At 38.3% G+C, this 13,515-nt stretch overlaps 1 protein-coding gene across 2 annotated transcripts in view; it reads right to left on the bottom strand.

Annotated features, from left to right (window-relative positions):
- Positions 1-11,381, bottom strand: part of tprg1 (tumor protein p63 regulated 1) — a 39,295-nt gene extending 27,914 nt beyond the window's left edge. Inside the window, exons 1-3 of one of the 2 annotated variants that reach the window (XM_034140913.1) lie at positions 11,272-11,381; positions 10,838-11,084; positions 9,678-9,769 (exon numbers count right to left, since the gene is read on the bottom strand). In XM_034140913.1, the coding sequence (XP_033996804.1) occupies positions 9,678-9,769; positions 10,838-11,084; positions 11,272-11,339 (407 nt within the window). In that variant the 5' untranslated portion in view covers positions 11,340-11,381. The other variant, XM_034140914.1, reaches the window with a different exon arrangement.
- Positions 11,382-13,515: the final 2,134 nt, after the last annotated feature.

The following is a 13,515-nucleotide window of genomic DNA, read 5'->3' as shown; positions in this document are numbered from 1 at the left end:
ATCATGTAACATTGAGGGAATGTTTTATAAAAGAACATCTGTACTGTGTTACCTCAACAACGTCCAAAAAACATCCTTATAATGTTGCAGGCAAAACGTTCCACCTTTGTTAACATATCACATTAAAAGAACGTTTTATAAAAAACTTTCTGTCATCTCAGGCCTCAATAACATCCTCAAAACATCCTCTGAATGTTGCAGTTAAAACGTTATGTCTTAGTTAACCTTAAACCTTATAGGAACATTATTTGAAATAATTAACATCCACAAAAGGTTCTTTGAACATCAGATTCTTAAAAAAATTATTAGAACCTGTAGGTAACGTTAGTCAAAGTTGTGAGAACGTTCCCTGCAAACTGGGATTACAGTCCTTGACAGCGGTCTGTACTACTGGATTAAAAACGTGTCACATAAATAAACTTGTTTCTAAATTGAATCAGAATCGAGTATTCAACTAAACCATGTAATACAAATGTCAGTTTGTTACTGATGGCCAGCTCCTTTTCTAATTAAAATAAAAAGTACTTTATTTAGCCTCCGCATTGTTTATGGTTGAATGTGGGCCACGAAAAATGTTTAGATTCTTAAGTGGGCCCTGAGTTGAAAAAGGTTGGGAACCGCTGATCTAGAGGAAAAACATCAAGCTTGTACACAGCTAGCAGGGAACGTTCTCACAACTTTGGCTAACGTTACCTACAGGTTCTAATAATGTTTTAACCTGTTACGCACCGCCCCCCCCGGTACCGGGCGGATAAACGCGTCATTTGCAGGAAACAACGTCTAAGGAATCTTAATATTTAATAAACTATGAATGTTTTATATCCATGTAACGGGAAGAAACTCAGCTAACTGATCTTTTTAAAAAAACAATAAAAAAAAAAAACACAATGCTAACACTCAGCCTCTGAATTATCCACGAGCGAAAAAATGTAACCTATCTCTGCACCTAAACTCACTCCTAACTCCCTTATTACTTATCCTAGATGCACAGCCAACCCCTCGTTTTGCATCTCCTGGAGACACAGAATCTGGGGGTGCCCACCTCAACACTCAGTGATAAACATTTGCGACGCTATAAACGAAAGCGTACATCATAACATGTGGAGCTAGGTAGCTAGAAACGCTAACATGGCTTACCTTGGTCAAAACTGGTCTTCAATGGCATTAAAACGATAACGATGCTGCAGTTAATCCATAGGTTAATCCAATGTGTCTGTGTCCTCTTTGAAATGATTTCTGATAATCCATAAGCAATAAAACTGCTTTTTCGTTTCCAAATGTCAGAGCGAGAGATCGGTCCACTCTGCTGCAAAATTACATGCGCGAAGCCTCCACCTCTTCTCTTCACAACGTGTGTGTGTGTGTGTGGGGGCCTCCCCCTTCGATTCTATTGGCTCTATCGGTCAGAAAGAGGTGTCAACCATCCAAATCGACCAAGGGGGGCCAGAGATATGCAGGGATGCAAACTCATCAGGTATGAAAAAGGTGACAAGGATCCGAGCCCCCCGACCCCACGGAATATCGGCTTTAAAATGAGGAATAACATAGGATTTTAGCAGTCAGAACAACTAAAGCAGTTAATAATAACAGAAACGCCAAAGAGTCACATTTAATAGAAATATATAAAAGCATTTATTTTAATTGTGTAGCAGTCAGTTTACATGTATAATTTTGGCAGCACTGTTGAGCATTTTGAAAATGTATTTTCATGCCTCTGTGTAAGGCTTAGTCTTTCTATCTGTATAGCCAGTGGTGTAAAGTAACTAAGTTCATAAACTCAAGTACTATACTTGGGTACAATTTTGAGATACTTGTACTTTACTTAAGTATTTCAATGTTTTGCTACTTTGTTCTTCTACTCCTCTACAGTTCAGAGGTAAAAGGTGTACTTTTACTCCACTACATGTATTAATACCTTTAGTAACTTTACAGATGTGGATGAATGATGTGAAATCTAATCAAGTGTTAAATCAGACTTTAGTTCCACCTGGAGTAAATCCACAAGCTACCCTGCAGTATACAAAGTCATTCAAACTAGCTGCACCTTTACCAGCTTTGATAACACTTCAATGATCAATCATTATAAAACATATCATATATATTATTCTGAAATGGACCAATCTGCACAATGACTACTTTTACTGTCGCTACTTTCACTATATTTAGATGATAATACTTTTATACTTTTACTTGAGGAACATTTTGAATGCAGTACTTTTACTGTAACAGAGTATTCCTACACTCTGGTACTTCTACTTTTACTCAAGTACAAGATCTGAGTGCTTCTACTTTTACTCAAGTACAAGAGCTATACTTATACCACCTCCGTTTATAGCCTATGAAAAAAACTATTAGAAAACGAAGGCTAAAGCTAACGTTAGCAGATAGTGACAATGTATGCTAGTTAGCTAGCTCAACGATTCATTAAATAATATTGCGACAGGAACACTTTTCAGTGCACATCACGCTCTGTCGCTCCGACAGGGAGCTCTGCTCTGAACACCTGAACGGCCCGTTCTAACAGCTGTTCACCAGCGGTCCAGTCTGTGCCACAGTGACTCCGGACCGCACAGTTAATATTAACGAACGCACCCGTAGGTAATGTAGCTGCTGAAGCTAGACCCTCATCCCGGAGCAGCAGAGCCTTATTATACATCCATGAGCAGAGCCGACAGGCAGGAAGACTCGAGCACACAGCTCTCGCTTCATTATAATATATAAAAAAATAACACCATGCGTGTCATGATGGCACATAACAGCTCGCGGCCGCAGATTACTCCGGGTCCCAGACCCCCCCCATACCCCAAAAATATTTTTATTGCAGATCTACATGAATCACACAAACGACCTATTTTGGATTCAAAACGGCGAATTTCGCCGAAAGGTGACAAGTTTGCATCCCTGGATATGGAAAAAAAAAACATTTTCACCCAAATCACCTCAGAGGTGGGGTGGTTTTGGCTAAACCTCTCTAAAAAGGTCAAATGTCACTTGTTTTGCATCAATCTTGATACAGGGTACTTATTATATGTTGTACTTTGGATTCCTAAAGCTTTTAGTCTACTAACCCATCATCCAAGGGTAGTTTTCACTATCTGTAAAAAAGAATTTTTGGACGGACACTATAATTTACAGTTTTTTACTATGTAAAATCTGAATTTTCTTTAAAATAAAAAACATCTATATTGATTCTGATACTTCTACATCCAACTCACAGATGTAACCTTGCTTTGATAAAAGAAATTATTCATATAACCCTTTTAGAAGTTAAGTTGTAGTCATTTGTTTTGGGCATGTCATTTTCGAGCCTGAAACATGAAAAACAGGCTTGGTGCTTAACAGGTTAAAGAAAACGTTTTCATCTGATGTTCAAAGAACCTTTTGAGGATGTTTATTATTTCAAATAATGTTCCTATATGGTTTAAGGTTAACCTGTTAAGCCCGAGAGACCCCGGTACCGGGGTACTGCCACAACATCTTGCAGGAAACAGTGTCTGAGGGCATGTTCATTTAATAAAACTATGAATGTTTTATATCCATGTAACGGGAAGAAACTCATCTAACTGATCATTTTTTTTTTTTTTCAAAAGAAAACCCACAATGCTAACACTGAGCCTCTGAATTAGCAACGAGCGAAAAATGCTAACACCTTACTGCACCGAAAATCACTCACAAAACCTTATTATTTATCTTTTCACCACATCCAACACATCGATTCACATCGTGAGGTGACACAGAATCGTTTGACACCGACATTACCACTGAATTATACGTATTTGCGACATTATAAGCAAAAACGGACATCAAAACAGGTGACGCTAGGTAGCAAAAAATACTAACATTTTTACCTTGGCTCTGTAGTCTCTCCAAAGTGGTCTTCAATGGCATTAAAACGATAAAAACGCTGATGAAGTTAATCCATAGGTTAATCTAATGTGTCTGTGTCCCTTTGAAATGATTTCTGATAATCCATAAGCATTAAAACTGCTTTTCCGTTTCCAGATGTCAAAGCTAGAGATAGGTCCACTCTGATGCAAAATTACATGCGCGAAGCCCCCACCTTTTCTCTTCACAACGTGTTTGTGTGGGGGACTCCCCCTTCGATTCTATTGGCTCTAACGGTCAGAAAGAGGTGTCAACCATCAAAATCGAGCAAGGGGGGCCAGAGATATGGAAAATCCACCCAAATGACCCCAGAAGTGGTTTCTTTTTGCTAAATCTCTCTAAAAAGCTCAAATGTCACTTGTTTTGCATCAATCTTGATACAGGGTACTTATTATATGTTGTACTTTGGATTCCTAAAGCTTTTAGTCTACTAACCCATCATCCAAGGGTGGTTTTCACTATAAGTAAAAAATAATTTTTGGACGGACACTATAATTTACAGTTTTTTGCTATGTTCAATCTGAATTTTCTTTAAAATAAAAAACATCTATATTGATTCTGACTTTTCTACATCCAACTCACAGGTTTATCATTACTTTGAGAAAAAAGATTATTAATTTAACCCTTTTAGAAGGGAAGATATGGTCATTTGTTCTGGGAATGTCATTTTCGAGCCTGAGACCTGAAAAACAGGCTCAGGACTTAACAGGTTAACTAAGACCAGGGGCGGATCTAGACAAATATTCATGGGGTGGCAAGAGGGTGGCAGGAGATTTTGAGGGGTGGCATCCCCTGGCAGAAGTATATGCTGATTTAATCGCAGTCATATCAATCAATGTTAACTTGGAAAGCCACAATATTAATATTTTAATTCAATAACATAGGTGACATTATTGTGGCACATCAGTAAAGCCTTACATATAAATATATAAAGGTGGCAGACATAATTTAATGAATTTTAACTTAACAATAACTGAATGAGTTTGTTTCACTCTTAGACCAGCAGGGGTACCAAATCTATGAAGACTGCTGCAATAAGTACATTAATTAACTGTCTCATCGATGTTTGTCTGAATGAATATGATACTATTAACAATCATATTATTCCTATCAGCTGTCAATCACTGTTATGATGCACATATTCATTTATTATTGAATAAACTATATTTTTTGGAGGAGTTAATGATGAATGTTCCTCAAGATGCTTGCTCACCCTCCTTCAAATTTGAACGACAAGTAATTATTGTATAGTATAGTATTGTATTGTATAGTAATTCATTATTATTATTATTATATGTATCAAAATTCAAAAGATTCAAAGGAACAGTTCAGCGCCCCACGACTTTACTGCAAACAGTTACAACCTTGACTTTACATCAGAAAGAACAAACATTAAAGAAGTGACTAACTGCATCAGTTAGGGTTAAAAAACGTGTATTCAGCTAAAACATATACATCGCTGCAGTAAGTTATTATCCAGTGGAAAGTCCTTACCTACTGGCCTAGTTAAATCAAAGTGGTTACTTTTTTTTGGCTGGGCAGTGTAGTTTTGCACACCGTCTTATTTGACTTTCTCAGGACTTAAAACTGTTTTTTGGGGGCAGACCCCCACAAAGAAAAAAAATATATACACACATACAAGGTCATCATCTTAACCGTTTTGTATGCTCATCGAGTCATCCGAGAGCAGAGCATCAAGTTGGCATGCCTATTACAGCTGAATGCGGCGATTACCATTTTGTTCAGCAAAACGCCTCACAAACTTATTAAGATCAACAGCTTTAGTGCGTTTTGATTCAATGCTGAGTACAGCCAAACTTGGCAGTCTCTTCTCCGTCATTGTAGACCGCAAATACCTCATTCCTTCCGTCTACTTGAGTCCGAATGCTTCTCGTTTTGCGCCGTCCCCCCCCCGTTCAAATGAAAACGCCGCCAATCATATTTCCAAGCTCGCGCCAGGAGGGAGGGAGGGGTTACAAGACTCGCGTCTTGTGCTGCATTCACTTGCACTCGGACATTAGAGATTTTCTCTCATAAATGTCCGATGAGCCACAACTTTTCTTTCAAAACAAAGATGGGTGGCAGGCGGGGGGGCAAGGCTATTTTTTAGGGTGGCAGTTTAACTGCAACATTCAGAGGATGTTTTGAGGATGTTATTAAGGCCTGAGATGACAGAAAGTTTTTTATAAAACGTTCCTTTAATGTGATATGTTAACAAAGGTCGAATATTTTGCCTGCAACATTCTGAGGATGTGTTTTGGACGTTGTTGGGTTAACAGATTAAAGATGTTCTTTAAAAAACGTTCCCTCAATGTTACATGATAACAAAAGAAGAACATTCAAGGAAGTTTTTCCTTGTACGATGTGAGGGTCTAAGGACAGAGGGTGTCGTATTGTCATACTGATATTCTGTACAAACTGTGAAGTCCACTGAGACAAATGTAACATTTGTGATATTGGGCTATATAAATAAACATTGATTGATTGATTCTCCAAGCAACATTCAGAAAATGTTTTCAGGATGTAATTGAGGCCTGAGATGATAGAAAGATTTTTATAAAATGTTCCTTTTAATGTGATATGTTAACAAAGGTGGAACATTTTGCCTGCAACATTCTGAGGATGTGTTTTGGACGTTGTTGGGGTGACAGATTAAAGATGTTCTTTATAAAACGTTCCCTCAATGTTACATGATAACAAAAGAAGAACATTCTCCAAGCAACATTCAGAAAATGTTTTCAGGAGGCTATTCTTTTTTATAAATGTTCCTGTGACAACATCCATACATTCATCTGGCTGCTACTTAGAAATTATTTATCTATTTATCTAATATATCATATTCGAATAACTTGCATATACTCTCTTATTGCACTATTTCACTTTTTTAAACTATTTATTTTTGTATTTACTATTTACTTGCACTATATTTTTCTGTTTATCTGTTTTATTATGTTGCACTGTTGGAGGAGCCTGTGACCTAAGATTTTCATCGTCATACTACACTGTAGCTATGTTCGTATGACAAAATAAAAACCTTGAACGTGATGCGAAATATTGACACTACAACAGTAGTCAAATAGGGCTTTCCACTGTGCACTAACCCTACCTCTGCACAACACAACTGATGTTCTCAAACACATTCAGAAGGCAAGGGATTCCACAAATTGACTCTTGACAAGGCACACCCGTTACTTGAAAACCATTCCAGCTGACGACCTCATGACGCTGATGAGAGAAGCCAAGAGTGTGCAAAGCTGTCATCAAGGCAAAAGGGGGCTACTCTGAAGAATCTAAAATAAAAATCCTATTTTCTGAATGTTGCTTGGAGAATGTTCTTCTTTTGTTATCATGTAACATTGAGGGAACGTTTTATAAAGAACATCTTTAATCTGTTACCCCAACAACGTCCAAAACACATCCTCAGAATGTTGCAGGCAAAACGTTCCACCTTTGTAAACATATCACAATAAAGGAAAGTTTTATAAAAAACGTTCTGTCATCTCAGGCCTTAACCTGTTAAGCCCTGAGCCTGTTTTTCAGGTTTCAGGCTCGAAAATGACATTCCCAGAACAAATGACCATATCTTCCCTTCTAAAAGGGTTAAATTAATAATATTTTTTCTCAAAGTAATGATAAACCTGTGAGTTGGATGTAGAGAAGTCAGAATCAATATAGATGTTTTTTATTTTAAAGAAAATTCAGATTTTACATAGTAAAAAACTGTAAATTATAGTGTCCGTCCAAAAATTATTTTTTACTTATAGTGAAAACCACCCTTGGATGATGGGTTAGTAGACTAAAAGCTTTAGGAATCCAAAATACAACATATAATAAGTACCCTGTATCAAGATTGATGCAAAACAAGTGACATTTGACCTTTTTAGAGAGATTTAGCAAAAAGAAACCACTTCTGGGGTCATTTGGGTGGATTTTCCATATCTCTGGCCCCCCTTGCTCGATTTTGATGGTTGACACCTCTTTCTGACCGTTAGAGCCAATAGAATCGAAGGGGGAGTCCCCCACACAAACACGTTGTGAAGAGAAAAGGTGGGGGCTTCGCGCATGTAATTTAGCATCAGAGTGAACCTATCTCTAGCTTTGACATCTGGAAACGGAAAAGCAGTTTTAATGCTTATGGATTATCAGAAATAATTTCAAAGGGACACAGACACATTAGATTAACCTATGGATTAACTTCAGCAGCGTTTTTATCGTTTTAATGCCATTGAAGACTACAGAGCCAAGGTAAAAATGTTAGCATTTTTAGCTACCTAGTGTCACCTGTTTTGATGTCCGTTTTTGCTTATAATGTCACAAATACGTATAATTCAGTGGTAATGTCGGTGTCAATCGATTCTGTGTCACCTCACGATGTGAAATGATGTGTTGGATGTGGTGAAAAGATAAATAATAAGGTTTTGTGAGTGATTTTCGGTGCAGTAAGGTGTTAGCATTTTTCGCTCGTTGCTAATTCAGAGGCTCAGTGTTAGCATTGTGGGTTTTATTTTGAAAAAAAAAAAAAAATTATCAGTTAGATGAGTTTCTTCCCATTACATGGATATAAAACATTCATAGTTTTATTAAATGAACATGCCCTCAGACACTGTTTCCTGCAAGATGTTGCGGCAGTACCCCGGCACCGGGGTCTCTCGGGCTTAACAGGTTAATAACATCCTCAAAACATCCTCTGAATGTTGCAGTTAAAACGTTATCTCTTAGTTAACCTTAAACCATATAGAAACATTATTTGAAATAATAAACATCCTCAAAAGGTTCTTTGAACATCAGATGAAAACATTTTCTTTAAAACATTATTAGAACCTGTAGGTAACGTTAGCCAAAGTTGTGAGAATGTTCCCTGCTAGCTGGAAAAGCAGATCAATTCAGATCATCTTGCTCTTTCTAAAGTCAGCGGCAGTCACCAGCAAAACCACGAGGATTTCCTTGTGCTTTCCTGACATCAGCCATCCTGCGGCTGCCTCTGTGGCGACAGTGACTGCGACCAAATGTAGGACAAACTTTAACGTGAGTCGGACGGAGCTGCATAAACGGGATGTATTATTCATCCTCACATGGCCAGCCTTTTAAATGTTTCCTGAAAGCTTGTGCAGGAGTGATACAATCCGACATCTGTAAGTGCACTTGGTAAATGTCCTGTAGTCACTTCAACTTGCTCTGCGTTCGAGGCAGAGAGTTCACTTCCTCTGCTTTGACTTATATAATATTCTTAGGATTTTAGAGTTTATAAAAACATTGATATTAAGCTTAATTAATGAGAAAGCCTTATCATCATGCTGGACAAAATGGCCTGTAAAATCACATATGTGAAGATTTTAAGAAGAAGGGACCACTCTCCTTATGTGCAGGAGGGTTTCCACGGTTATATAGTACATATATTAATGATGGATTATGGATGAGCAACATATGATACAAACTGTGAAATTATGGTCATCACTCATGTGAAAACCTTGTAACTCCGGTTAGGTAAGCGCATTTTATTTTTTTAAGCTGAATGATCCCAGATTTGTAAGGTTTTTTGAACAGTTAAATAAAAATAAATGTATGTTACCACTGCCCTCATTTAGTATAGGCAGTTGATGAAGATCAATAAAGGATTATTACCATTTTTGACAATTAATGTCACAGAATCAAAATTATGATTTGAATATTTTTTGTACAATTATACGTTAACTAGAACTCAAACGATTAGTTGATCGGAAAAAATGAAATTTCAATTCATTTGATAATGGTGTAATACGAATTTCTATAAGGATAAAATGCTAAAAACTCACTCTGCCATCAGCCAGATGCCACGAACACTGCCATCCACCTCTCCATCCACCAGAGCTTCCACGTCTCTCACGCCCTGACTCAGAGTTCCAGGCTGAGGAGACAAATGCACAGTGTCACTGTCTACATTTCCATTGTGACAATAACAATCAGTGCACAGAACGCTTAAGGGGCAATCTTTGAGGCAGAAAGGCAGATGGAACTCGTACTCCAACAAAATGTTAGCATGTCTTTGTGTCAAACAAAATGACAATAAACAAAAAACAAAGCCTCTGCTGCATATGAAAATGATTGCAAATGAAGAAAGCTGAGTGTGCAGCTACTGTGTATAAATCTGAGAAACTACTGAAGAAGAGAAAGCTTCTGTACATAATACATTACACATCCAATTGTCAGCTTTGAGCATTTTCTAATGCAATCCACACTCAAACTGTCATTTTAGATTCTATCTTTGCACGTTTTATTATTTTAATGGCAAGTTAAAGATATTAGGAGTCCATAAGGGCTGCTGACAGTTCAACAGCAATGTGAGCATGGAGCTGAGTCGGAAACACGGGACCCCAAAACTAACATACTGTGAGGTGCTGATATTATTCCATTTGTTAATGATGTGTCATATACTGTAGGTGTTTATTAATCACTATGGATATTTTGGTCTATATCTAACTGTATATTATGTAATATAGAGGTTTATCTCTTTAGACATTACAGTCTGCATGAATCCAGGTGCAGTGCTAGGTAACTTGATTTGAAGGAAAGGGAAGTTGTAAAACATTTGCATAGACATTTGCATTGTAGACTACAGTATTTTGCCAATGTTTTATCAGGGTTTTCGAAATAAACAATGGGCAATTCCTGCGGGAAAAGTTAAATCTTTCTGTCTTTGAATATATAAAATGCAATGTAGGTTTATTTTAAAGAGCAATCACTTTGGATTTGAAACAGTGGTAAAGGAAGTATTTTTCAGAAAAATGAGCGTGTGTGCGTGCGTGCACTTCAGATAAAACATTAGCTTTAAGCTAGCTCCGGTACAGTATATCGCGACGTTGCTTAGCTTTAGTAATATTCTTCTAGACTTTTCACACATGTCAGCTGCACGTGATGGGACATTTCTAAAACTTGTTTCATTTCACCAACAAGACCATACAGTAGAAGTGTTTACCCTCAACACGAAGAACTTTCTGATCCGGAACTGGTCCAGAGGGGGCTCCGCAGAGGTGTGCTGGGGGCGGGCCGCTGCCTCCTCCTCTGCCCGCTCCTCTGCCCGCTCCTCCGCGCCCTCTGTGGGGGCAGCGGGCAGACTGGGCTCCGGGCCCACGGGAGAACAGATCAGCGGGGGCTGCTCCTCCTCACCGGGTGCTCCTTCCTCCGCGACTGCTGGCATGGTGGGCGTAAAGACCCCAACAGCACTGTAACAGACGGCTCACTTCTTTCAGAACACTTGACTGAACAGCAGGCAGGATTTATAACGACCTGTCAAGTTCCTCCTGTGACGTCCCTAGTATCGAAACGTCAGTCGTTCCACATGTATTTAATCTCTCAATCCCTTTGAGTCAACATGGTTCAAACTTATTGTAATACAAAGTATTTACTTACAACAAATGATCGATGTGGCAGAAGGTGTTGAAAGCTAGATTTAAAGGAAGCAGCGACAGGTGTAGCATTAACTTCCTGTTCCGACTCCAACGTTTGTTTAATGGGCGTGCTCATCTCAGTGAGGCACACAGCTGCTATTACCCTGACATACAGTCTGTGTTGTTACTACCTTTATATATTATTACCCTTATAGTCTATGTGATTAACCTGACATACAGTCTCAGGGGCGTTTCCTGGACCTGGAAACATTCGGGGCTTAGACCACAGTTCATTAAGGTACATTAAGGCAGGGGTTCCCAAACTGGGGGTCTTTTTTTTTATTACAAAATAAAAATGTAAAACATTTAATTTTTTTATTTTCTTTTAGAATTTTTTTTTAATTATTATTTTTAATAATAACGTGTGCATAGACATTTTTTAGGGGCGGACTGGCCATCTGTAGAATTTTAAAGCAGCCAGGTTTCCTAAAAATGAAGTTTCCATAAATTGAACTCATTTGGACTGCGGTCAAGCCAGCCTCCACTTCGGAAAACACAGTCAAGCCAGCATCCGCGTTGTTTTGCGGTGCGCGAATATCCTATGCATTACGGTAGCGGTCTGGAAAAACTGCCTTCAAAATAAAAGTGCTTACTCGGTCAATAACAATTTTAGCAAACATATTGAAATATGTACTATATAGGCCTAATGTGATCAATAATAATGTAAGACAAACTACGTATAACTACCACATTATAACTGACTGAATGTAAAACTTAAAGAGTTTCAAAATAAAAGACCTTTGAAGTCTCATATATGAGCTATCATCCCTCTGTATTTAGATAAGAATAAAACAAAAACCCTCCAGTATCAAAGACTAATATCACTTCAGGGTGATAGCAGGACACCCGATATAGTCACTCAGATAAAATCAGGACAATCTGATGTAGAGTTTCAAAATAAAATACATTTGAAGTCTCATATATGAGCTATCATCCCTCTGTTTTTAAATAACAGTAAAACAAAAACTGTCCAGTATCAAAGACTTATTTCACTTCAGGGTGATAGCAGGACACCCCATCTAGTCACTCAGATAAAATCAGGACAATCTGAGGTACAGTTTCAAAATAAAAGATCTTTGAAGTCTCATATATGAGCTATCATCCCTCTGTGTTTAGATGAGAATAAAACAAAGACTGTCCAGTATCAAATAATAATATCACTTCAGGGTGATAGAAGGACACCCCATCTAGTCACTCAGATAAAATCAGGACAATCTGATGTACAGTTTCAAAATAAAAGATCTTTGAAGTCTCATATATGAGCTATCATCCCTCTGTGTTTAGATGAGAATAAAACAAAGACTGTCCAGTATCAAATAATAATATCACTTCAGGGTGATAGAAGGACACCCCATCTAGTCACTCAGATAAAATCAGGACAATCTGATGTACAGTTTCAAAATAAAAGATCTTTGAAGTCTCATATATGAGCTATCATCCCTCTGTGTTTAGATGAGAATAAAACAAAGACTGTCCAGTATCAAATAATAATATCACTTCAGGGTGATAGAAGGACACCCCATCTAGTCACTCAGATAAAATCAGGACAATCTGATGTACAATTTCAAAATAAAAGATCTCTGAAGTCTCATATATGAGCTATCATCCCTCTGTTTTTACATAACAGTAAAACAAAAACTGTCCAGTATCAAATACTTATTTCACTTCAGGGTGATAGCAGGACACCCCATCTAGTCACTCAGAGAAAATCAGAACAATCTGATGTACAGTTTCAAAATAAAAGATCTTTGAAGTCTCATATATGAGCTATCATCCCTCTGTTTTTAGATAAGAATAAAACAAAAACCCTCCAGTATCAAAGACTAATATAACTTCAGGGTGATAGCAGGACACCCCATCTAGTCACTCAGATAAAATCAGGACAATCTGATGTGCAACAACACAGTCCTCACGTACTGTGGGCGGTTGGTGAGGTAGTCCAGGATCCAGGAGGTGAGGTGGTGATCCACCCCCGAGAGCTGCAGCTTGTCCCCCAGCAGCGGGGGCTGGATGGTGTTGAAGGCACTGGAGAAATCAAAGAACATGATCCTCACAGTGCCCCCAGCCTTCTCCAGGTGGGAGAGGGACCTCTGCAGCAGGTAGATGACGGCGTCATCCACCCCGATGGCAGGCTGGTAGGCGAACTGCAGCGGGTCCATTGATGGTCTCACAAGGGGCCGAAGGTGTCCAAGGACCAGCCTCTCCA

This window comes from Trematomus bernacchii, unplaced genomic scaffold (assembly GCF_902827165.1).
Source record: "Trematomus bernacchii unplaced genomic scaffold, fTreBer1.1, whole genome shotgun sequence".
NCBI lineage: Eukaryota > Metazoa > Chordata > Actinopteri > Perciformes > Nototheniidae > Trematomus > Trematomus bernacchii.
Note: the sequence above shows the minus strand (reverse complement) of the source record. Positions and strands in the feature narration are given on the sequence as shown.